Source organism: Strigops habroptila, chromosome 10 (genome assembly GCF_004027225.2).
Source record: "Strigops habroptila isolate Jane chromosome 10, bStrHab1.2.pri, whole genome shotgun sequence".
Lineage (NCBI taxonomy): Eukaryota > Metazoa > Chordata > Aves > Psittaciformes > Psittacidae > Strigops > Strigops habroptila.
In genome coordinates this window covers 3,211,353-3,238,690 of record NC_046359.1, presented here as the reverse complement: position 1 = coordinate 3,238,690, position 27,338 = coordinate 3,211,353, and the positions used below count along the sequence as shown (strand labels likewise).

The following is a 27,338-nucleotide window of genomic DNA, read 5'->3' as shown; positions in this document are numbered from 1 at the left end:
AGGAAGCAGCACAATGCCCCAGCCATACGCAGAACAGCTGCTTACCTTTCCTGCTGTGCAAAGCTACTTGTTTAATCAATACTATGTCTGCGTGCACACATTAAGCATACATTTGTACAGCAGTGTAGTTACAAAAGACTTTCTATCCCCTCCTTTAGGCTGTCTGCCAGAAACACTCAATTGCAGCAGTTCAAGATTTCTCTATAGCCTAACCTCACATAAAAAATCTGAAGCAGTGTATGACCTGGCCTCCACCCGACAAAGTGTTTAACTATTAGCTATTCATTAGACCATGGAAGTTTTATATCAGCAGTATGTTTCCTGGTCCAGCCACTGTGTTACAGCTGGATGAAGTGCTGGTTTAAAGAGTAAAACATGACAGCTGGTAGAGTGACCTCCTCCAGAAGAGAGATAAACAGGGACCTATGCTTGCACACAGGGCTCACCCTGTGGAGAGCTCAGGTTTCAGTGGGAGGCTCCCTTGGACCACTTATGCTCCTAGATGAGATAAGTAGAGCCTAATAAGACATCTAGTTTCTGTGCACAACTCCATCAGCTCTATTTAACCAAAGCATGGTAGAAACTGGTTATGCTGGAACAGCATTCAGTTCTGTATAATGTTAGAGATTACAGTTATACCAGGTATTCGAGAAAGCTCTGGTTAGAACTGATTTTCAATCCTATGAATGGTAGTCAGATTAATCATATAAGCGTCCTTTCCTAGCCCTACCCTATCACATATAAGGAAATCCAAAAGGAACATTACACACAGCTGAAAAGCTTTTGGGAAATACATAGGAAGATATTTTGAAAGTGCCACTTATAAATCTGACTACACAAACCCATGGAAGATAACAGCTTTGATCACAACACAGCAGAGACTCCCCCTCCTGTTGGTCTCTACTCAACCTTCTGCTACAGAAGGTGACAACAGTACACATATCCCCAAAGAGACTTTGTTTTATACACAAACAACTGAGCAGGCAATGGGAACATCACAAACCACGCACCTTTAGCCTCTCTTTACACAACTTTTCTGTACCACAGATCAAACCATTTCCTTACCCCTTCTCCAGTAAGGAGAACAGTGTGCATTCTAATCCAGGAAAATTAAATAGAAATAAGTTTTAGCTCCTGACAACTTCTGTTACTGCAAAAAGAAAGTGGAATCACTCCAAACAGATCAAAGAGGTGACTAAAAATCTTAACAGAAAATTAAAACTCATTCTGGACAGAGACATCCATCAAAATGGATGTTTTCCCTAGTGCTAATTTTCAGACTTAATTTTTTCATGTTCTTCATTAAATACGGTTCAGACGAATTCTCTGCAGGCACAGAAACCCCATTAAGCAGAGGTCATTTCAAGGACTGAATAACTGGTAGTGACCACCACCATGTACTATTGAATGAACTGCAGCCACTGAATAGTTAAGAGAATGACAGCAAGGAAGACAGTCCAGCTGTAGAAGAAGACTAGTTTACAATTCCAGGGCTTTTCATTCCCCCATTTGCTTTGCAGTGCTGAGCAAACTTGGCTTACCTCCATCTCAGTTCCCCAGATCACCCATAGAAAGTGATGGCTGTTCTCGCCTGCAGATGGAAGTGTTGTGAAGAGCAGATATATATCCACTAAATGTTACGGAGAGCTCTGGCTCCCCAGGTGTGAGGACCGCAGTCCCCAGGCAACACCCAAAGTAAGTATTTGTTATTAGATGTCAGTCAAGGTCAGTCTACCCCGTTAATAGCAGAAGTTAGCCTTTCAACAAGAGGAACTAAAAAGATTCAAAGGCTGGCCAAACTCTCATGATTTTAAGTTAATAAAGCTGATGTCAATGCCATAGCTATGATGACACCGAACTCAGATCTCAGTTCGGGAACAGGGAATACCCTCGCGCAGAAACACCTCTGGTTCAGGTGCTACCAGTGCTCCAGTTTCCCAGGGCTGCCACGTAACAACATTAATGCAGACACATTCTTGACAGTTATTTTCCTTAGGGTTATACGCAATGTCCACTTACGATCTCCAACAGCAGAGCCTAAGGACAGAACTAAACTTTCTACACCTAGTGATCCTTCTCCTGCAGAAAGAGTTCCCTACACCTAGCCTCAAGCTTTCAGGCACTTACAGAATAAACTCCTTGTATTTCCTTTTCAGAGAAGCCAGATGACAGAGCTGAACCTTTTGTTCAATTCAAGTTGAACAACATGCAGTCTCAAGTAAATGCTTCTTTTACTCACCCCCTTCCATGTAAAAGTTTCAGTCATTGCTAGATAATAAGAGAGTTTCCCCAACTTACATAATGTTTTCCCTTCTCCTTCTCTTCCCTTACATCCTCCAAGATGGTGAAGCAGAGGATATGGACAAAGCCCAAAGAAGTCTGCATGAAGAAGAGCAGCAGTCCTTGCTACATCCTCACCAGTCGTGCTACACGCCTCCCAGACCCGAATGGGAGATAGATGAATGCTCTGCACCAGAGACAATTACACCCATGCTCAGCAATTCTTTTCAGAGAGACAGCAGGAAGAGAGAACTCCAGACAAACATACGTGGTTGCTTTGCTTCCTCTCTTCAGACTCAGAGACATCCCCTTTTCCTACTCTTCATTTCAAAGGATTTTATTTTACCTGCTGTCCTCACTCCAGCTACAGGAACACCTGGACCCAAGAAGCAACCAATTGTTCCGGGCAGCTACTTTTTCCAAGCCTCCAGCAGCCAGGCTCAGCTGAGTTGCAAGTGTGACATCTGAGCTGGGAGACAAGCTCTGGGAGCTTGCTCTGGCATAGGCTAAGGGTGGGAGGACTGGAAGAGGGCTGACGTATCAATGCCTATATAAGGCCTTGTGACAACTAGCAGTTGTCTCAGTGGTTTTACAAGTATTAGTTGTATTTACTCTAGCTGAAGTGTTGCCATCTGCAATAGAAATTCAGGTTTCCTATGGCTGCTTCCCAATTCAACATTCATGAAACAGCCAACACCCTTGGTCAGGATCAAGGCCTCATCATGGTAGATACTAGGTAGATAAAGAGGATGACATCATCCCACCCCAAAGACTTGGCAAAGATAAAGAGGGAGTAAGATGATGGTAATGTTCCTGGAAAGGGAAGAAACAAATACAACCATGCCCCCACTTGGTCTCTATCAAAATAATGATTATGTGTACAGCCCTGATTGTATGCATACACATAAATAAAATCCAAGACTCAGAGCTGGGAAGTTGTTTAGCTGAAGTCTGCAAGCTCCTGCCTGTAATAATCTTCCTGCCTTCTGATTAGAGCCAAGAAAAGAGTTTAGCATTTTTCCTCTTCTTTAATCTAATACTATTTGTAAATGCGTTTTTCCTCACTCCTATCTTTCCAGTTGGTTTGTATTTATGTAGACATGCCAGTGTGGTAAATTTCAGACCTATAATTTGTGGCTTACTGAGTTGGGGATGGTTCTGAAGTAGTTCGCATGTGGCTGTTCCTCCAGCTAAATATTTACACACGTATACACTGTGCATAGCTTTTACTTATGTGTATGAACAAGGGCTCTGCATGCTTCACATAATTTTTCAGAGTCTACATGTGTTTTCGATCATGACAACACATTGAAAATATGTGCCTACAAAACACATTTTAAACGTATTTATACAAAACAGTATGTACTTACCCTTGAGGTGTTTTCTATATATATAGAAAAGCTGAAGATTAGACTTCCTGTTCTCATTCTTTCCCTTCAAGTTCTTCACTTGTTAGTCATCGTATCCAGGTTTCCATTACAACTCAGCTATACATTATTTTTCACTGGGGTGAAATAAATTCAAATGTGAATTCTAATAACATGTATACACATGATCAAGCATGAGACTAGCCCCTAAAGAGACATCTGGACTTTCACATTTCTGTTAGTTCAACAATGATGGTGCAGGAATGAGCATAGTTCTCCTGCTCAGTGTCTACTGAACTTACAGAAGCTTACAAATCTTCAATGTATCAAAAAGAAGTATAGTTATAAATAACTATCGACATTCATTGCCATCATATTTAACATATGGGTATTTTAAAATCTATTTTCTTAAAAAAATCTAATAAATTCCATCTTGTCTACCAGAGTGGTTTTAAACAGTTTTTAGCCTCAAAGCCCTTTTCCTTTGGTTATGTTAGCTTGTGGATGTGGCTAAGCAAATTGTTCTGTTTGCTTCTTGAAGGCGAACCCAAAGGCATTTGTAAAAAAAGTTCAATCCCAAACAGGAAATATAGAGCCGTGGCTAGTTCTTGATTGCCTCACATATTTGAAAGTATTCACTTTTATAAGACTTTGTAATATGATTGATAGTTAAATATTGCTTTGTCTACAATGACCTTCCTTTTCCTACTGCTGAGACACAAGATGACAGGCAGGCTGCAGCAGGCCTGGGACCTGTGCTCTCAACTTGCAAGTTCCCAGCTAACAGCTCTTCACCCCTGGGATAGCCTTCCCCTGCTTATGAAATACAAAATACATATGACAACAGCCTGAAGACAGTAACGCATGAAAATAGATGAGATATAACAAAATTACTCTGGGTACTCCATAACCTTCGAACTAATCTTATAAACTTGAGCAGTCCTCTAAAAGCCAACAGTGCTACATAAATGTACTCACAGGCTGATAAATGCTTGCAGGATCAGGGCCTGTTTACAGAAGATGATCTATTTAACTTATGTATATTTCTTCTTCATCGTCATCTTGAATGGCTTTTTATTTATGTGCATGACTGGACAGTCTGTGTTTTGCATGAATACCCACATTCATCCGCAGAGAACAACAAATCATCTTTCTCCCACTGCAAAAGTTTGTCAGGGAACAGAGAAAGACCCACACAGCTCAGCCAGGCAACCAAATGTCACAAATACAAATAGGAACACATGGGAAGAAAACAATTCCTGAAGGACTTGTACGCCAGGCTGTTATACATGAGCTGCTTGTCACACTGTTATAAACAAGTCAGTTTGTACAATTCAGATTTTTTTTTTGCAATCTGAGGGCTTCGCAGACCAGAAAATCCAACCAGTGCAGGTCACCACTGACAAATCCTCAGTAGCCCAGCTAGCTGAACTGTTACTGCTGTGCTCTCCTACAGCAGAGTCATATAGATAAAAGCTTGGCTGCCCAACCTGTGAGGGCCATCAGCTTACACAGTGATATTTGGAAAAACGTTAAATACAGCAACAAAACATTGTCAGAAATTCCAGATGAGAGCTAGTCTTTTGCATGGACCCATTTGAAATAAATGTAGAAAAAGCAGTATAAGAATATGGTGTGACTACATTGTGGTAGTCACAAGCTACACACTCACACAGAAGTTCCTATCTTGGCCAAAACCAAGAGACTGATGTAGGGTCTGCCAGGGTTACCAACACAAGTTTACAGATCTCTCCAGCTGTACCTCTAATGCCCTCCTGTTCTCTAATGTCCTCCGAAAGGAGCAGAGTAAAGAGGCTGTAGCAGGCAAGCACCAGAAAGCATTGAATCCAAGAGAAAGGCTTATCTCAGACAGACCTTCTGGCCATTACCAGGGCCCAGGATCTGCTGCTGGGGTCAGTGGGAAGAGGAAGGTACTGAGGAGGAGCTGTTCTAGACAGCGAGGAGGCAGAAAGGCATGTCTGGGAGAGAAAGGCTTGAGCACGTCCTGAATGCACAAGTCTTCCTGACGAGTGCCCCTGTGCTGGCTGTGTGTCCCTCCCAGCTATACTTCAGGCTCCATGTGTCAGTCAGATATCCAAGAGGCAGAGTCCGAAGGTAAAAATAAATAACCCACAGACTCAAGCCAGAAGGCATTTGGGGTAAGGATTCTGTTCCCTGAAACATTTACCATGTTTGAATCATTTTAATCTAGGAATGGAAATTCAGACCACTTGTTTTACCCAAATTTTATCCAAAACTGCAAATTCACAGGAGAAATAAAACAGTAATTTTCAGACAAATTCTCTGCTAATAAAATTAAACACAACTTTAACCTAGTTTCTGCCATTCTGGTAAACCCACAATTTGATGCAGTTTCTGGTATTACAAATTTAATCCAGAATAATCCACTTTTTCCCTATTCATTCTGATGAGGGTTTCTCAAGAGAATAGATGGATCTTTAAGACAAAAGGAATTGGAAGAAAAAAAAAAAAAAGACAAAAAAACACACCTAAAACCCAACCCAACCCAAAACCCACCATTTTTAAAAAAAGTTAAGTGGCGCCTGATAGTCTACAATCTGTCACATTAAGCAAACAAGGGGAGGGGGAACCGTACTTTGTAAATAAGGCAAGTACAAATCTAGTTTCTACAATCTGGAATGAAGCCAGGATCTAAGTATGAAGGATTGAGAGGAAAATCTGTTGTAAATTCTTTCAAGTGAAAGTCCCTATTTAAAAGGCAAAGAACACCAGTTTTAGAAAGGTCATGAAGCACAGCAGTTTTTTCAAAGCACAACTCTAAATGTCAATTTGACCTCTTTTTAAAAGCAGAGACAGATGCAGCTGCACTTGGAGTGTAACCCTTATGTTAGAAAGAGAATAGCAATGATTAACAAGATATTTTGCATTGAACTTCGTGTAGACAGCCATAAAAAAAATTTACATACCTACTCAGTAGGTATGATTTATTGTTGTATATTCTCAGCTTAAAGAAAAAAAAAAAGGGAAGAGAAATATACCTCTCATACAGACATAAAGTTACACATTAGCTACATCATTAAAGCTGTCACTTCAGCCTGGGTTTACCACCTTTCTAGCTAAGGCATCTTACTGCGGCAACAGGGAAATGTGGCAACGGGCAGACCCATTGCCACAGTACAGTGTCTTGACTATAGTTTGCAAGTCTAAGCTCTGGCAGCAAAGGTGTAAGAGTGACTCTGAAAGACAGATGACAAGTCCTGCCATTCTATGTCTGATACTTACTTTAGACAAGTAGTTTAACTTTGGGCAGGATTCAAAAATACATGGGTGTATGTATATGCATACCTACAGACGTGCACACGTGAATGCTCATATAAAGCTCAGGCAAATTCCACTGAAACTGGGAAGCCAGACTGGAAGATTCACTTTACATTAAGCCTTTGCCTTTTATTCATAAATTAAATTGACTGTGGGTGATGTGACTGACTGGCAGATGGTAAATTGAGCCACTACATGGTGTTTACCATGAGGTAAACTGTTGCTTCTCCTGATTTTTAATTGGAGGTTGATTGAATTCTGGTGCACTCCACTATAAACAACTCCTGGCACTAAAAACAAAAAGACAAGGAATCATTTCATGAATGTATTCCCATAGTCCATCAAACATTCATCACTTCCATTGCTCAGATATACTGTCAGAAGTGATAAACGCATTCATATGATATGAGTAACAATGATAACATAGTCTGATATTCTGTTCCATTCCCCATCACAGAAGTATCTGATCCTGCTTTCCAAGGGAAGCAAAAGTGTAGGGTGCAACCTCATTCAAGAACGTGAAAGATCCGTCTCTGCTTCTCCAAAGCCTTCCTGAATATATACAGCATAACACGATATCTTGATTGTGGCCCTCCATTTCTATTCACCTTACACATGGTTGAACACACATGCGAAAGTGAGTATGAAGTAGATATAACATGACCTAACCACATCTGACACACACCTCCTACATAACACCAGAAGGCCTCATGGCAAATGCTCCAGCCACTTGCTGTTACTCCAAGTCAGGATGCAAGAAAGAAGGGTCCTGGCAGAAGAGTAATGGTAAATCCTAGAACAAAACTACTATAGCTCCATAGGACATGTAGGTAGACTCAAACAGCGACCAGCTGGCAAAGTTGCCACATTTCAGGTAGTACCTAGCCAACCATCCCCAACCTAGCAGGAATTGTACTGTGGCTCAAGCAGAGATGAAGAGACACAAGTATCTCATTTGTAGCTCTTTGCACTTTTAAAAACAGAGGTTATTAGTTATTGTTTTTAGTTTACCAGACTGTTATTCTCTGCATTCCTACTTTACTATGTATATTATTGCCCCCCCCAAAAAAAACACAACACCCTTAACCACGGTTGTTCCCACTAATAAATTATTTATTAACTATCTTTATATAGGCTCTCTTTCACAGTACAAGTCGTGTTGAAATTGCCCCAATTAAAATATTTTCATTTATTTGCATGACTAATCAGTATTTATCAGTAACATAGCACTTTATATCTTCAAAGCACTTTAACTGCATATAAATGCATTATCTGAAAACTTGCCCAAGAATTTATTCTGAAATCTGATGCATAGACTCAGCTATTGCTTCCTAAAATAACTAGTGCCTTCGCATGTGCATTGAATAGCAGTGAGGGTAACAGTGACAGGCCTGAAGAAGTATATGTGTTACTTATGGAAAGAATGAATAGTCCACAGAAGAGAGAAAGACCAGACGGTGTCCAGTGATCACACGGAAAAGCAGATGGTTCAGTCCTTTGACTTGTACAAAAAATGTCTATCCCACTTCCCGCCATGCTTCTTGCTGAAGAGAGCTGTCGTACTTAGTAGCAAATGAAGTCCTGCATCTCTAAAATTGCTTGCAAGAGACTTGCCACTGTTCTTTCACTTCCTCCTCTTCGGAGCTTTCTACAGACACTTGCATGCCAAAATATTCAGGGCGTCTGGTGCTGCTTTCTGGATTCTCTGGACACTGATAACTTGCACTACATTCAAAATTAATTTCTCACTGTAACGCTGTCACTGTGTCTCCACACAAAGCTCTTAGTCCTGGGCCACCCACTGGTTGAAAGAAGATGAGGGTGGGCTCTCTAGCTTCCCAGCTTGTTTTAACAAGGAACTTACATACAGAAACAAGCTACTTCCATAAGCACTGAGCTACCCTGCCTGCCTGCAACTTATTTTCCTTTTTAAAAATTAAAGGTTACAATAGAAACGGGTTGTGGGGGAGATGGAAGTTCTTTCAACTCCATCATACCAAAGGAAGCAATATAAGAGTAGATTTGGTAGATCTGTTGTTTTGGTTTTCAAAGACTACAATATTTTTTTAGAGCTATCAACATGCTTTCCCTAGAAGACTCAGAAGTGTAGCACCATCCCAAATACTTTCCTCTTGTTGAGGGGAAAAAACCCATAGTTTTTCAAACTAGCCATGTTTTTCCAATGTTACGCAAGTGCCTTAGCTGAAGGAAGGACAATGGAAATCACAGAAGATGACGATTTTATTCTAGATAACAACAAAACTGCAAAAACCTGATTTTGCATGTTACTGCTCCCTGTCCTTTCTTCCTGTATGGTGCCACTGAACTAAACCTTCTCATGCATTCACTGGATTCCTTCAGGCTCCTTTAAATCTCAAAGCTGCACTACAGTTATAGTGATCTGGAGGGTATAAGGTGGCTTTTATCCAGAAAGACCTAAAAGCGCTTGATGAACTCCACCAGGATGCAATTATATACAGCCTACTCACATCTCTGCAGATTCATAATGTTGAAAAGGACATCAAGAGATCATTAAGTCTGCCCCTCCCAGCAGGATCAATCATACTTGGGCTATTCCTGACAGAGGCTGCCTAACCTGTTCTTAAAGACATCAAATAATGGAGGTTCCACAGGTTCCTTCAGCAGCCCGAAACAGTGCTTAACTTTCCTTTACATTAGGTTTTTCTACCCAACTTCAAGTTCCATGCCGTAATTTAAGCCTATTGTTTCTTGTCTTATAAAAATCTGTCCTATAAAATTTTTATATAAATCTTTATCATGTTTGCTCTTATGACAACAATTCAGTCATCTCTTAAGAATATGCAACACCATTGGATATTTTCTCAAAAGCCAATGTTTTCTAAGCAAAGAGCCCTCTAAGGGCACTGTTGTCCCCTCATTAGGACTACCTGCTGGAGCGAGTACTTCAGGTTATGCGACAAGCACTGCCAACCTGAAAATGACAGTCACCAAAAGGAATGGAAGTGCTCCTATAGCACAGTCAATGAGAGTCTCTCTTGAAGAACCTGCTGGGAACAAGAGCCCTGACCCTTTTTTCTGTTTTGTGTTGGTTCAAAATACCAGCAATTTACCATCATTTCCTAGGCAGGTTATTATTCATACTAACACAGTCACAGTTTGGTATAGACTCGAAGTGAATGCCGGCTGGTCGCGTCCTTCTTCAGCTTTGGGATAAAAAAGAAAATAAAAATCAAGCCAAGAAGATCTCTGAGCAAAGCTTCTTTGTGTTACTTTTTCCATTCTGCTGCTTTTTAGGCTTTTTGAACAGTATTATTACTATTTAGTACTTAAATGCCTAAAGGCCAATTGAATCATCAACCCAGCGTGCTCAGGAAGTTACGACTGTAAGATACCACTTGCTACAAAAAACCTTATGATCTAAATAGATAAGAGACTGTAATAAAAAGGATAAAACATAAAAAAACCAGTTAACTTGTTTGCCAATGTCAATATAAACAAAATATCTCACAGGAAACTAGGTACATCCAACATGTGAAAAACTAAAATGATGTAGCTGCAGGGAATGGGTGGGGGTATGTCCACAAAACCACTGCTCCCACCCAACCCTGTCACCTGTGTGTCCCACTCCATAGCTGGGATTTTTTCAGGTATTAAACAGCCCCTCACTACTACTGAGCTTAGGTTCATAAACAAGTAAATTAAGTTTAGAACATCTGCAGCACAAGACATAAGTTACCATTTTCTGGCTGGTGGCTGAGAGGCACCAAATCTCACAGTTCACCTCTTGATTTTGAGAGGGGAGCAGAAGACACATTAGCCATCCAGTCTGAAGGATCCCCAGCCCTAGCAGAACTCTCATGCCCTCCCCATAAAGCACTGCTTGAAATATACTAAGCAAGTCATGCCTGAAAAGTGTATAAAGCATTATCATTTTAGAGTAAAAACACTTTATAGCCTAGTTGTAACATATATTAACTCTTCAATCCTCTGAATATAGTTTAACTTACCACAAATCTAGAGATCTCTCAGGGAAATCGTAAAGTTTGCACATATGAACCAAGAGGGCTCCCCCCCATGGAGACTCCTTCCCATCTTTCTTTTCTTCTTCCCCCCGCCCCGACCCCTGAATACAGGAAGAGAGATCACGAGCTGCCTGCTGAAGAAAACAACCAGCGAATAGTGTGCATCATTCAGATGGCTTGGATGATTCAGCTTTTCCAAGTGAACTTTACTGAAGTTGTGCATAAATGGTGCTTTGTGCATTTCTAAATCAGCAGTGTCATTAACAGTCCATGTAAATATCAACACAATTTCTATTTGGAGAGCAACTTTTCATCTAAAATGCAGCAATGTATCTGTTACCTTACAACAGCTCTAGTTCTCAAACTGATAAATAATTACATCTACCTATGCTTATAGACTGCAGTATCTTCAACCTTTAAAAATCCATATTTTACTGTTCTCAAAAACTCCACCAAACGGGGCAGTGAAAAAAGGATGTAGTGAGAAGCTCATAAACTTAGAAGCCACCTGATATGATGTGCATTGGTTTTAGAGTGGGAGGGCTGGAAAGGAACAGAAAAGCCAGATGTTACAGTCTGCTCTCGCAGATAAAACAGCACGATAAGCAGCAGCTTGATTGTAAATGTCCCACAAAGTTACCAGCAGCTACATTTTGAAAACTCAAGATATTCTTGTCTAGAAACCTGTAGGATAATAATACTAAAAGTTTCCAGACAGTGGGCTGGGGAGGGGAGGGAAAGAAAAGATGCACAAATGCAGAACACATGCAAGTTTACTGCTCAAATTTTAAGAAATAGAGACTAATTTTACTTCTCTAATTTCTTTGGCTTTTTCTCATTTGTTCAAGTGTTCACTTGAATCCTCTTTATCAACAAGATCCTATTTTCATTTCACCCCTGCAGCCATAAACCAGAAATGGCTTTAATAAACCAAACAGAAGAATCAGACCCAGTGCTGCCTTGGGCAGAACCTCTTGCCAGACAAGCCCTGTTTACTCAGCAGAAATACTTATTTATCCTGGAGTATAAAAGCAGCGCAAGCATGTGGAACACAACACTGCCTTCTGCAGGCACACAAACATAGCAATGCAGTAACTGCCCAAGGTGTTCAGTAAGGGCAGCCAAAATGGATCTGTCTAGAAGAACATGCAACTATTGCCTACATGCATATGCAGCCCCCATACAACCACAGGCCGCCTCACTTAAGAAAAGGGAGAAGGTGGGAACAGATTGAACAGACTGGTCATCATGGGAAGTCGCTTAAGACCTAAAGAAAAATAATAGAAACATTGCTTGACCTGGTGCTTTGACCAACAGAAGGAAGCCTTTGGGTCACCTGTTGTGCCCCTTTCCATTAAGACACTACCTGGGATCTTGTCTTAGGGCTGCAAGGTAGTATCAGAAAGCAACCAGAGAACCATGCTTTGGCAGCACCTCTTCTTCCACTAATGGCTTTTGTTTGGTTTTGTGTTTTTATAACTGACATTCACTTCATTTTAAGATGTTATGTATATCCAACCCAAAGAGCTTGTATCAAACTAGTCAGGCTGGTGCAATTCCCACCTTACATCTCCTGCCCTGAGTCAACACTGCTAGACTCACTCACCCTTGCCAAGGTATCTCCAACCACAAACAGCCACGTGAGCCACAAGCACTGTGTGAGACCAGAGGGTGCCTGAAACCTTGTGTTTTGAAAACATGTCAAATACTTCATTGGAAACTAGATGACAAAATCCACATCTGCAGGAATGAGCTGTGGAAGATGTCATATGCTTTGGTTACCAGGGAGAGGTTCAGGTTTTCTGAACTTCAAATTTCTGGTGATGGTTTTTTTTCATTCCCTACCATTTCTTGATAGCAACGGGAGTACTTCTCATCATGGCTTCCCATCACACTGCCCCTCTTTGGTCAACCACTGGGAAAGTGAGTCACGATACTGAAACCTGAGCCTCTTCCACATCCTGCTAGAAGAGGCCTTATTCCCCACATACAGACCATATCCATCGCCAGCGCAACAGCAAACTCCAGTCAGTAGGAAGTCAGATGCATCTTTTGTGGCAAGGCTCACCCATATGTGAGCAGCCTGGTGTCTGCCTCAGTGTTTCACTTTGCAGTCTCTCCCCGACCATCCCAGCTTGCTTAGTTGCCCACTTTGCTTTAATAAAGGCCTTTCTGTACAGCGCTAGGTGAATCATGCCCGTGCCATACGAGGAGCATATACACTGCTTAACCTTTTTTGCTTTTTAAATAATGGCTGCTGCACACTACCTCTGCACTAACACCACGCTGTGGGACACATCATCCCTCCAAACTCTTCCCACACTTCCACAAGAAAAGAAACTTTGCTAATCAAAGAACAACTCATGTATCTTATCACATTAGCATTTTACTCCGTTTTTTAGTTTTCTAGTCCCACTTTCATTTGCCATTCAGGTATACTCATAAGCTACTTCTGACCTACAGCTTATTGGAACCATAAGTCACCCACAATCAAGTGCAGGGTACTCACCACAGGACACCACGTGGCTAATGTGGACCGGGTGTATGATCCAGCCTAATACACCAGCCTCTCCCCTCTCTCCCTGTTAACAGAGAGCAAGTCTCCCCTGGCTCACAGCTCATGAAAATGACACACTTGGGGAGGAAGGAAATCCCCTACCTGACTACAGGGCAGAAGGAAGCTGTCAGTGCAGATGCTGTTTGTAAAAGTCCAGCCCATCCCTGAAGAAAAGCCGCAGAGCAGCCCCTGCACAACAGCAGAGAGGGGGCCATGGAGCTCAGCAGTGGGCTGCTGCTTTAAGAGTTAATGCCCAGCCACATCAGCAGCATCCCAGGCAAGCTTTTCCACTGGGATACTATCAGATTAAATAAATTCTAAGCATTTCTACTTCCTGCTTTTGAATTTATTACTTCCAAAAAAATACCTGAACAATTGCTCTGCTGCAACCAAAAGCTTTATAAAGTTTGTATTTTGAGAGCTAAACCAGAGGCTTGTCACTCAGCTCTTGAGCAGGAGGAAGAAAAGAGAGCGACTGCTGCTTTAGCTGCTGGGTTCCTCCACTCCTTCTTGTCTCTCCACCCTGTGTAGCAACTGCACAGGCAGCGGCAGAGGGGCAGGTAGGAAAGGGTCTGCAAACATCGCTCCAACGGGACCTGAGCATCCAGAGTTACAAAACTCAGAGCAAGGAGAAAAACCAGACCTTTTTTCCTCCCCAGTGATAAGAAACTGATGTGTTTGGAGCTAAAGGGTGAAGGACTGCTTGGGGTGGTCTCAACAGCTTCAAAGCAAAGCCTAAGCCAACAGCTTACTAAGCAGAGAGGAATTCTTTTGTGAATCGAGTGCTTGGAAATACTGTCTTGCCGGCAGCACTATTTTTACTGGAAAGCTCTGGCCAAAACTATCTTGGACAACAAAACAAACTAGATTATGCTATAAATATTAAAAGCCTTATAGCTGTTTGTTTGTGCAATAAATTCCTGGAAAGTCCCTTGATGTAGGGAGGAAAAGGTCAGAGAGGAAGAAGGAAGTAGGGAAAGGGAAATAATTCATTTTGGAGATTATTTCATTCTCATCCTCACTTAAAACAACTTATACCAACTTCCCACCAGAAACAAACGGTCAAGAATTATGCCAGTACATATTAAGTCTTCTGTATGTTCAGTGGAACTTTGAACTGATTTGGGAAGACAGTCTCAGCTAGAGCTGCATTACACTTAAGAAAGCCTTTGTTCAGGTTCTATGGAGAGAAATTTAAACACCATCGTTGCCCTACCTGAACTACTGCCCCTACTTCCTACTATCATATAATGAAATCAAATCGATTTTTTTTAACAGCCATTAAAGTTTGGCTGATCATTTCACCTGAGTAAAAATCCTTAGTTTCATTATTATTCATTATCATTAAGTTATTATTCATTATCATTCATTAAGTTATTATTCATTATCATTCATTAAGTTATTATTCATAAGGTTGAAAAAGGGTTTCTTGTATTTTGTTTTGGGTTTGTTTGGGGCTTTTTTTGTTTGAGGTTTTTTTTTTTTTCCTGGTTTTTGTTTGTTTGGGGGTTTTTACACTTTACACAAAATTTTACAGCCCGTTTGTGACTACTTGGCATTACTAACATTCTCACCGGAAGTATGTGAGGATCTCATTGGAAGCATTTGCACTGGAAACAGCTAATGTAAGATGGAAGAGGAAACATATTCTTAAGGAACACTGAGAATCATGCAATTACTTGGAAAAACCATTAAATACCTGTATGAGGTTAGACTGAGGCATTTTTTATGACTCTCCATAAATATTTCCCCAAACAAAAAAGCATCTAAGCGAAGGTCACAAAGGTCTGGAGGCTCATTACCTGCAAAGGCACTCCCAGAATATATTAAAACACAGAGTAGCTGAGTGCCAGCAGCAAGCACAGCTCACTGGTTCATCACAACCTCATCAGGTCTGCTCCGCAGGTATGTTTCAACAATTCCTGCTCTGGCCCATCCGTACTGAAGGAGAGTTAGTTACACTTACAGGAGACAAAAAAACCCCACAAAAAAGAAACCAAAAACCCCCAAAGAACTTTGCTGAGAGTGGCACTGTAAATTGGACTTGGTTGTCCTCTGATTCTTTGGTGCTGCCAAGCTGTCGCTGTGCTCGGTGAACTTTCATCCTCACCACTGCCCAGGGAACAAACTGAAATTGCAATCACAATTCTGCCTGTAAGTCAGCACTGTCCAGCGTTTGTTTTATGGTCAATTCCCATCTCCATACCCAGTTAACAAATCGTGTAATCACCTAAGAAAAAATATCTTTGCTCTCTCCTCAAAAAATATATTAGGTTAACTCCATAACCACTTCACGGGGAAAGTTAGTGGCCTACATCATCCTGAACAACTGAGGTGGCCACACAGGGAGATTTAAAAATACGTGTTTACATCTATTCTGTGTCATGCTAAAACAAACATATTTCTCCCATTGGCAGGAACTGGAGGACACCCAAAGGTCTGGGGTTTTTTCCTCCACCAAATATGTAATCCTCATTTTTCTTCCTACTGGCAAAGCATGCACAACAGAGAACTTCTGCCTGTTTCATATTTAGTATGCGTAGAAAAAATCCCAACTCCAAGTGACATTGGCCCAGCAGTATTGGTTTTAAATTTGACTTCCCACTTCTGGACTAAGTCCTGAGTAACCCAAACTAAGCAAGCTTTTGGACCACCGTGGGAATGACACGATCTCACCAGCAGTTACTGACTACCAAACAAGAAGGCAAAACTGATGGTTATGCGCTTGCCAGAGAGCTGGGTTCGCGTTGCACAGGCAACTGGATAAAGAGAGGTTACTATTTTAAACTGATGTAGCAGCAGTGTAGGCAGTAGAATTTGGTGAAGTTATATATTGACAGCAGCTCTTGATTGCTTTTGTCATGCATCTACAGCTCAAGTTCCATGTGTGGAACTATATATAACTACTTTGAGTGACTGCTCGCTTCATATTCCAGCACCACACAAACGCAGCAGTAGAAACAAACGGGAATGTAGCACTTGTGTGGGTTGTTTTCTCTGCAGAGTTACTGCTACACAGCTGAAACAGTGTTCAATACAACATCGACCCATACATTCAGCTTTGCCTGGCCCCTCTTCCTTTATTCTCCAAACTGAGTCTTTTTAGAGAGCTCTTCTTACATTTTAGTTGAAGTAGATGGCTTTCTTGAGAGCTCTTGTCCATTATAAAAACCTTATAGCCTGCAAGATGACAAAAGCATTTCTATGCAATGGCCACAAAGAGCATGTGCTCCACAGCCGCAGCACATGCAAAGGAAAACTCAGACGAAAGAGAAGAAAGAAGCCCCAGCTGTGCAGTGGGACAAACTCAGTTTACTCCAAAGGACTGAACACTTCTTTCCAATTGGGCACAGTCATTTCGATTTCATGCTCTGAGAGCATGCACTAAGACATACAGTGGAAGCTGAGGAAAGAAGTTGTTATCTAAGTGCAGAAGCCACAAGCACAAGCCAGCATCCTCCCTCCTCCAAAATAGCAATCCTGCTGGCAAAGGCAGTTCTGGGAACGCATGCGCACAAGAGTCAATTGCAGCCCAGATCATGCAGAAGAAACTCCAAAAAGAGAAAAGCTCTTGAGGAAGTAAAACCTGCAAAAAATGTGTGAGCTGAAATTATCATCAAGGTCCAAGTCTAAGCCTGATGAGGGCGCTAACTTCATCTACTCAGGGTATGGCTGCAGATGTAGAGCAGTTTATGAAGACTGCCTGTTGGGAATGCAATAAAACAGGGCATAAGATTTGGACCAAAAAAAAATATTTGTAAAAAAAAAAAAAAAAAAAAAAAAAAAATATATATATATATATATTCTTTTATCCTCTCCAATTGTAAAGCTCATCTTCACCATCAATTTCCTGGTTTGGCCAAGTTTTAGAATTATTTCCCCCCCCTCCTCTCTTTCTGTTAAGTGAGCACCTAGGTTATGGAATATGTTGTTTTTAAAACAAGCCCTGCTTAGGAGGAAAAAAAAAGGTTATCAGTTCATTGTTTAGTATAAAATCAGTATAATACAGTACTCTTGTCACTTCTGTTGGCCATCCAGAATTCAAACACTGATTAATTTCACTATCCATACTACCATCATTATTCCATAATATTAGGGGAAACACATTGCTTGAAGAATCATTCTGTCTCTATAAGCCACCACCATTCATTTTTATATCTTATTTCCTCTTCCTCATTACCATCTAGAATAGTATTTTCTTGCAATTGATTATGCAAGGGAACACCTAAGGAATTGGCTTGCAAATACTCTGCAGACTAAAATGGACGTCTGCTCAATATTTCTTAAGTGCACGTTCCTGAAATCTCACCATACATATCTGCAATATGCAATAGTATCTTTTTTTTTCCCCTCATTTTTGTGGATTTTACAATCTTTTTGAATTAACTGTGTTGTTTTGCTACCTTGACATGCCAAGAGTATTATGGAGTACTGTACCACAGCAGGATATTTGGATATATATGTTGTACTCATTAGGAAAGTCAACCTAGGTATAGTTTTTGTCATAACAGATACATGTGCTTCAATGCCAAGAGACAAGCCAAGTAGCTGCATATTACAGTTTCCAACTTGTTACCTACATTTTTCTCAGATTAAGCCAGAAAGATATCACTACCTGTGATTGGTTCCTAGATCTGTGGGTCTTTCTTTAAAACCCCCAAAATATAGAGCACCCTCTATATTCACTATACATAGTAAGAAATTAAGCAACCACCATCTTTCAAATTTAACCTCTTGGACAAAGATGTGAGAATTCAGACTTGTCAGATGTTTCCTCTCACTTTTCAATTAATAGGGTAGAAAGAGGAATAGCATAAAAGAGACGGGTAGGAGAAAATATTCCACAAAGACGGGACAGATTTCACCTTCTCTGAATGAGATTAAAATGCAAAAGGAACTAGAAAAGGAACTGAAAAAGATGAATTTTTAATATTTCTCCATACAGTAGAACTTCTAACAGGAGCTGTTACTGTAAAGAAGAAAAATACCTGCACATGGGAATGTTGTGACATGCACTGCTATGGGTATTTCCTGCATTGTAATCCATTCTTCCAAGCAGTAACAATAGCACTAAGTGATCTGTGCCATGTTGTTATTTGGTAAGACACAGCTGGTTAATATTGTAGGTTGTGCACAGACATCAAGAAGATGGGGTACTTGTATTTTCCCTCTCATTTGGTGTTCATGCAGTGAGGGACTTCAATGTTTCTCTGAAAAAAAATGTAGGACTTTATTAAATGCCACTACACATCGGCAGCAGCTTATTCAATCAATTGCATTATCACCCAATGGCAACAGCACACACACTTATTCTCTACACAACACTGAGCCTCCCTCTAGATCAGAGCCTGACTCCCCCACTTACTCCATCAGCACTCTTTGGAAAGAGCTTTCTAGTATAATCAGCATTTTGTAACAAATACAAAAGGAAAGGAAATACAAGATACATGCTTCCTTCTTTGGCAAAGAAATTATCTGGACATTATTTGCACATACCTGAGCCAAGAAACACCCTTGCTTAGTGGTCACCTCCATTTTTAAACCTTGGAAAACAGGACATTAAGGATGAGCAAAAACCCATTTTGAAGTCTTATTTAGACAATATCTCTGACTTTAATCCAGTTCAGTAATTGTGATTTAATTTAAAACAGTTCAGTCATTTTGGGGTTCAGCTATATTACCACCAAAGTGCTTACAACATGGCAGTTTCAGCCCTCTTCTCAGGGGCAGGACCAAACTCATCTAGGGTTCAACTGCACGCACTGCAGTATTTGACCATGCCTCCAGTACAGATTGCCATCTCAGGGAGTGGGGAAGAGTGGCACAAGACAGACATATTATAATCTGCTTTGATGAGAAAGGTTCAGACCAACCCCCAACTAAATCACCAGTGAGTCACAATCAAACATAATTTAGAACTGAATCCTTATCTCTGTGGGGTGTAGCACTTCATAAGCTTGTTGCAGAATGGCCACATCTTCGCAGCCAGATTTATGGTATGTTTCATGTTTCTAACACTTGTGTTATTACACACGATTCCTGCCCTAGTACAAACTAGCATTTAATGTCCCTCTCCCCCAGTTATTAAATATAAATTCATCATCTTTTCAGCAAGGCCAAAGGAGTATAAAGGTTTTGGCAGTGTATCATCTACAAAAATAGTTAGTCTTATAATTAGCAGGGAATGCAAAAGACTGTTTTTCTTTTCATTTGACTAGTCTGTGCCCAGTACTGCAGTACAGGAAGGTACAAACTGTATCTGTTTAAGTGTAAAAAATATATACAACTATATTTAACATTTAAATTAAAACACAACTGTTTCATACCAACAATCTTATGTACATTCAGTTTTAAACAATACCTCTTTAATATCCTCTTCTGTTGTTAAACAAGTTTTATTTTCCTCCCAAAATACCCAATGATATTTTAAAATTCTGGAGGGGGGAAAATATGAGCTATATAGAAAATAGCAAGATGTCTTACAATTGTAACGTATCATAGCACATACTTTTCATAAACAACACATCATTCAAAATCTGAACCACTATAAAATTTCTCGTAAGTCCAACAGGACTGCCTTTAAAAACTTACTTTGGTTAACAGCAAATCATTCTTAAACAATTAAGGAAAAATATATATTCTTTTACCACCTCTACAGATGCATTTCCTTGGCATGTTGTAGCAATCCATATATCTTTACGGATGAGCACTGCAGTTGCTCAGCGCTCTTCACCTGTAATGTGATTTCAGTAAAATGGATTATATATCAGGTTGGATTGATTTATAGTTAAATTAGTCCAACATCCTAAGATCTCTGGGTAAGAGAACTCTCTTCCTAAGACTTCCTAAGATCTCTGGATATCAGAGAAAGAATGGCAACACTGCTACTTCTTCCTCACAAGGTTGCTCTCATGCAGTACTTGCAACAGCATTGCTAAGTTGCATGAAACTGTTTTCCTGCTTATCTTTCCTGGTCAGGAGAATAACATGACTTTGCTGTGCTCTACATATTCTGACACCCAGCCAGTCGCACCAGCCCCTGAGCATTCAGACAACTGAAGCGCCACTGGACTTTACAGTAACGCAGTGATTTCCTCTGAGTCAGTATGCATGTTTCAGGTCATGTGTGGCCTCTGTATCACTGAAATTTTACTAATTTCCAGCAGAATAAATGCCCTCAGCTTTTGTCCAAGAAGAGGAATTTGATCTTTATCTTTCTTCCCTCCTTGCACTACAAAACCCTCTGATCCGTCAAAAATCACCAATGAAAAGGCAAAAATGTAAGATTCTCCAGGAAAAGAACACCACATTAGTCACTATGCATCAGTTAAGCTGAAAAGTAGAGAAGTCTGACCGATGAGCAAAGGCACTTGGTAACAGTCCTGTGAACAATAGTCAATGAGTCAACAGTTTCAGTCTTGTGATCCAACTGACCAGCAGCGAGGGCTCTGCAGAGGAAGATTTTGTGGACGATGTAACAGAAGATTTTTTAGCACCTTCCTCTTGAAAAGGAATTGTTGCACTGTTGTGGAGGTCTGTATTCATAAAACACCTGCTGCCTCGAATATAATCTGTTCCCCTCACTAACTGCTTGTCAGACACTGGCCTTGAGAGAGGGTGTTGTGTGGAGGGGCTTTCTTCAATGATTGGGGGTATCCTTTCATTACTGAAGTACCTGCAGAGGACATCTTCACCTGTACGAACAGGAGGAGGAAAACCAATTACTGCTAACTTCAAAATCCTCCATTAACATTTTCTATTTTGATAAAGAGATTCTGGTTACAGTTCAAGTTACCTAGGTTTTGGTTACTTTTCAAAACATAAGCAGCTGTCAAGAGATACATGGCTTTTTGCATCCTTCATATTTTAAGCAACACAAAGAACAACAAAATCAAATCACACATAGACAGTACTATTTGACAGTTAAATTACAAAACTGCTAGTACAGACTACCTTCATGTAAATCATTACCATGAGCAAGACCCAATAAACCTTCTCGTAATGTATCATTCAAGATGCTGATAGACCAGAGTTGAATCTATGTTTACCTGTATGTTACTCTTGACTAACTTAAAGCTACAAACATTACTCTGGACAACAGAAAATAATTTTGCAGATAAAGATGGCACTTCCCTGGTTTTGACCATTGATTTGTGTTGCTTTCTCTGGTTTTACTCTTCCCTAGGCAACTGTTCATGGCAGCTGCTGCTAGGGACATCCTACTGGGCTAGAGAGGTCTTTGTTCTGACCCAATGCACCCTACATACAAGCCTGCGGTACTTAAATACATTTCAAGTGCCAAGAACAGCCAACACAAAACCAAAAGCAAAATCAACCAAAAAAAAAAAAACAAAAACAAAAACACAACAACCAAAAAACCCCAAAACAAAAAAACCCACAAAAAAACCTGAAAACAAACAAACAAAAAAAATCAGCAAAAACCAAAAACCATACACACAAAACCCAGCCCTGCCACCTGGTGATCATTCTGTTAGACTTGTTACTTAGCTTGCTTCTAATATCCCTCCAAGTTGATGCTTCTTGTTATCAGCTTCTATATTCCCTAGAATTACACATTAGCTTTCCTTAACAGATTTCAAGAATAAACAACTCTTTCTTTCTTATTTCCCACTCTAACAGGACTTGTAGCCTTTCAGGTGCAAAAGGAAGCCAATGAGGGAAGGGAAGTATGGGAATGAAAAAAGCCACCCAACCTAACACCCAGTGTTATGAGCTTCAGTCTCTCATTCTGTGACATCTGTAAAATACATTGATTTCTAACAGCAGTTGCAGCAAAAAGCAGCTCCTAAACATTTAACTTTTGAGAACGAGCTTGCTTCCACAACAGTCTCCACAGTGAGCTAAATAAACAGAAAAACTTAACAACAAAGCAGTTTTATGATCAATATTAAATGCAGAAGGGAAAAGGGTGTGTGTAAGAGCAAAATGGTAATCCTGTGCTATAAAGAGACAAGTACAAATCTTCCCTAGTCATTTTAGCATTCTTTTAATGCTCACAAGAACATTAAGACAGGACAACAAAAGCTTAAGCCCCAGCACTGAATAGCCTCACAAATTTCACAGCTATCATGTGGCATTCCTGCTAAAACCATCAACTGTCATCTTGGATCAGTTCAGCAATATGCAGACACTAATTCTTCATTCCTAATTTAAACACTTTCATCCAGTTCACCCCAAAGAAATTTTGGAGAGGAATGAAAGGAAAGAGGGACAAGACTGAAAACCTTGCCTTTTCTCCCTGGTGCTCGTGGCCTAGAGAAGGGTTCTGCAGCTCCCATCCAGCTCCCATCAGCAGGCATTGACAGAGGACGAGGTTTTCCTGAAGACAACATAGGTTATGAGGAATTATATTAAGCTTAGGAAATGAATTTTTAAAATTATACTTTTCACAATTAAACAAAGGGAGAGATACAACAAAAACGAGTTAAAACTGCAGGGAAACAAAATTCAGGATACTTCCACTGTTGAAATATAAGAAAACAATACGCTGAGATTGAACAGCCACGCTCTTGCTCATTTACAGCAGCAGTGAACATAATAACCAAAAGTTATAATCAAAATACACATGGAAATGGCCATCTGTAGCAGCAGATCCTAGCTAAATGACATTCACTAAAGAAATAACAGCATCTAAGTGCAATTACTTCAGATGTGGAATTTCATTCACAATTTGCACAGACTGCCCTTAGTATCCATCAAGTCTAACAAGCAGTTTTCTAACACAAATTATTCCAAATTGACCAAAGCGTTTATCGTAACAGTAATGACGAAAGAGGAATGAACTCACCATAGGATTGTGTTTTTTCCCTCATCTTGGCTGGTAGAATATTTGCTTCGATGGGATACACAGGCAACTGATTTGAATCGGCAATAGTAAACCTTCGCCTTCGACTCTCCTGATCCAGAAAAGAATTGGGTGACTCGGCACCCTTGGACCTAGGTAGTGGCTGACTGGGTTTGTTGCCTCCTCCATATACAAAACTTCCCTTTTCATCTCTGAAAGGACATTTCATTTGAGTTAGTAGCTTAAAAGAGTTTCATGCTATAGACATGAATAGGTTTGAAAGATACGTCTAGCACCTAATCATACTCCTGACAACCGGTATTCTGCTGCAAACAAGCTGAAAAAAAATAACCCAAGTCAGGTGATAGATAACTTCATTATAAACATATTTACCAAAGAGAAAGGAAAGCTCCCCTGCCCCACTCCCCACCATGCTGATTCACTTTTAATGACCCAGTAATTTAACACACAAAGAAGTTTCAAGGTATCACCCCTGAAAAACCTTTTGAGAAGTAAGACCTTTCTACCCTGAGAGTACCAATGCTCCCAATTCACTGCCTGCTCAGGACGCAGTTGTGACAGAGTACATGCATAGATTTATCTATCTCTGTGTAATGGCAACACTTATTGCCTCCATCTGAGCGACTGTGCTTTTCAGTCATTGTAAGAGGCCAATAACTGCCACTGAATATTTATCACCTCCTCTCTTCATCCAAAAGCGAGACCTCCTTGAGAGTTTTAGTAATAAATTCATAGTGTATGTACACTGTGCCTGTATTTCAAGCAATTTCTGCAGGAACCCCCTTCCCAGAGCAATCCCTCATTCCAAAGGCCAAGAACAGCCATTTTTAGCACCAGTCCTTCTGAGTACTTTTGGAAGAAAAGCTACCCTCCAAATTAGGATTTGCCTTGGGTTTTTTCCCCCTTCCCTGTACATGCTACAATCTTATTGCTTAAAGCAACCACCAGCCAAGTCAGGCATAAAAATACACAGCTGATTGTTTCAGCAAGCACATGCCCTGGTATTCACTACAGACCTCTGGGCACTGCATACTCTAGCTCTCCATCAATAACAATGCTAGAGCTCAGTGAAAGGGAGGGAGCTATTTATGGAGATTCAGGGGCTGAAAATTGCACAGAAGTGTTACATCACAACCATATGTACCAGGAGAGCTCTCCTACACCACCACCATGTGGAGACTGTGCCATGGGGAGGGAAATCAGCCACTGCTCTCTGCTTTCCCAGTGTGAACCAGAGAAGATCCATGCCAGGAAGGGAAGAGAACAGGACAATAGGAGGGAAAAAGGGGAAAAACTGCCACACAAATGCATCAGAGTTTCAAAAGAGGAAAACATGCAGAGGTGAAATTGAATAGCCAAACAGAAGACAAAATATCTGTCCTTTCTCCTCTTCCTTGCTGCCACAGCTTCCCCACATTTGCTTTCTTTAAAGGTCTGCCTCCCCCTTTCCACACACCCGCCAGGACAAGTTTTATCTTGCACTGTTACTTCCTTCCTTGTCAACAGGGATTCAGGTTTAAAGGCATCTGAAACTACCTATAATTTTTGTGACTTTAAGACAGATAAACAAACTGAGCACATGCACATAATTCACCAATGTGCTTGAAATGTAACAATATAAAGACCAAGACATGCTCAACTCAGCTGCTAAATCTATATGCTTCATTTTATGACAAGGTTTTGGTTGGTTTTATTTTGTAAGAAGTGAGCATGCACAAACTTGGAAAACGGAGAGTTGGGTCCAACTTCAATAAGAAGACCCTACCCTGAAGAGCCCCGCAGCCCCAGTACTGCCCCAAAGACTACAGTAATACAACCTCTGACACTGTAGTAGGCCTTAGATGACAGGAGGCAAGCTCTCCTTCCATATGAGTCCTGCAGCAAAGGGTCATAGTTTCTGTGTTGGGCTATCTACATGTAACCTAAAGTGTCAAGCCAGGCCAGGAAGCATGAGAAAGAGAAAACTCTTTTGTCCATCACCTTTCCAGGTCAGCTGGCAGGATTCTGACATGAGTCAACATGGACTTGAGAACAAACAAAAGCTAGCCATAGCATACACATGCCACACAGCCCTCACCCTGCCTTTTTGCCTTCTGTGTACACAGGTCTGTATTTTTAAAGCTTACAGTGAACAATAAAATAATAAAAGTTGAATGAACTGACTCTCCCTTCCCTTCAGTGGAAACATTCCTGTTTTATACAGCTTGCAAGTTTAACAATTTAAAACTTTTCTCTCCTAACCCCCACAACAGTTACTTAACTTGCTAAAAACAAACCCCAAACAACCAAACGCACACACCACAGTGGAAAAAGTTACAGACAAAAATTGCTTCTTGCTATGTGCAATTGGATTTAAACAAAATCAAAAACATAACCCCACAACGAGGGGTGACATCCATTCATGTTTTGGGAACAAATCTGATCCGCATGGCACACAATCTTCTAATAATAAAATCTATTACAATCCTGGTAGTTGAAGCCTTTAAACACCTAGAAGTCTGTGAGATCTGCAGTTTCCTCAAGCTCATCTGCACAGAACTCTAGCAGCAAGCCAGCTCAGAAACCAGTGTAATAAAGGAGGTTTTTGTTCAGTAGTACGTGTTTATTTGCGTACCGAGGAGAATATGGAACAGCTGGTGGAGGTGGTATGTACAGATCCAAAATGGCTGGCTTCTCTTTTTTCAGCGAGGTATCCACAGTGCTTTCTTGTGACTGGGTTGAAGGACTGGTGATTGGCAGAGGACTGGTCTGAAATGTGGAACAGCCGTCAAACATCTGAGCGCTGATTTATCATTCACAAAGATAATTCAACAATCAATAGTACCATTTCATCTCCTAGTGAACTACTTTTTCTATGCTTAAGAAATGCATTAAAAACTCTTAGCATTTACATTTTCCTCCACCTCCAGTTTTGGCTAGCTTTGCAGTCCCTCCTACAGAAATCCTATCATGGGTAATGCATTGCTCAAGAATATTTTGCTCTTTCCAGTCCTATTTTTCTTGTAAATTCCATAGACAGAAAAAGCAGCAGAGACAAAACCCCTTCTTCTATTTTTAGATTCATTAAAAGAATGCAATTTGTTAAATACAGATATGATCCGCAACGCTTACAAGGTCAGCTTACACTACCCTTATTCCAAACAGTCCTAATGACTGGGGCACAGGCAGGAATATGATAAAGTTCACCACAATTTGCATCAAGGGATATAATTAGGGTAAGGGAGGCAAAGGGAAAAAATATTCGGTATTGCTCATCTGAGCAACTTTGCCATTTTGCTGTTTGTGGCTCACTTCTATGTCCCCAGCATCTTGCCAGGCTCCTGTCTGCCTCTAGGAGAGACAAGGCTTGAAGGACCGTTTCACCTTTGTCAGGCAAGAGAACTGCACTCTCCCCTTTTTGTCAAGGAGCTGCCCAGGACTCCACTCTGGCCACTCAGTTAATGGCATCCCTGCACAAGCATCTGCCTTTTACCAGTCAGTACATTGGAGGCCAGAACTGCCAACAGGCTTCGCCAATCACTTATTCCCCCAAGGAAACCCTGCTGGGCGCAGCCTATATCCCAGCACACCTCAGCTCTCCACACAGGTAACACAGTCCTTGCTTTGAGTAACCCTTGAAAACTCACAAGGTGGTGCTTTTTTAACTTTGGCTCTGATTAAACAACAGACACAATTCCACAAACACAGGCGTTGGTGAAAGGAAGGATGAAAAAGGAGTCAAGTGAGCATCTTCTACCCAGTCTGAAAGAAATCTGCCTGCATCAACACTTGTGATAGCCACTGGCATTTCACAGGTTGATAAATTATCCTCACAGCTGCAGAGAGACCGTTGCCAGAACAGAAGCAGGAATGGGAACTCTCCCTGGTTTTCCTTGCTTCAGGTAATCAGTTTAGATTCAATTAGGTCATTTCCTCCTGTAAGCATTAAGCCCTAAGCTTCCTAATACAACAAGCCATTCCTCAGCATGGTTAAGAGTTATTAACGTCACTTTCTCTGTCTGCTC

General features: G+C 40.7%; 1 protein-coding gene across 1 annotated transcript in view; it reads right to left on the bottom strand.

The window, feature by feature from the left end:
* Window positions 1-18,414: 18,414 nt before the first annotated feature.
* The window catches only part of CNKSR3 (CNKSR family member 3), a 58,021-nt gene continuing 49,097 nt past the window's right edge, over window positions 18,415-27,338 (bottom strand). Inside the window, exons 10-13 of the mRNA XM_030499421.1 lie at window positions 25,949-26,082; window positions 23,317-23,525; window positions 22,759-22,848; window positions 18,415-21,202 (exon numbers count right to left, since the gene is read on the bottom strand). Of these exons, the coding sequence (XP_030355281.1) occupies window positions 20,904-21,202; window positions 22,759-22,848; window positions 23,317-23,525; window positions 25,949-26,082 (732 nt within the window). The 3' untranslated portion in view covers window positions 18,415-20,903. The remainder of the gene's footprint in view (window positions 21,203-22,758; window positions 22,849-23,316; window positions 23,526-25,948; window positions 26,083-27,338) is intronic.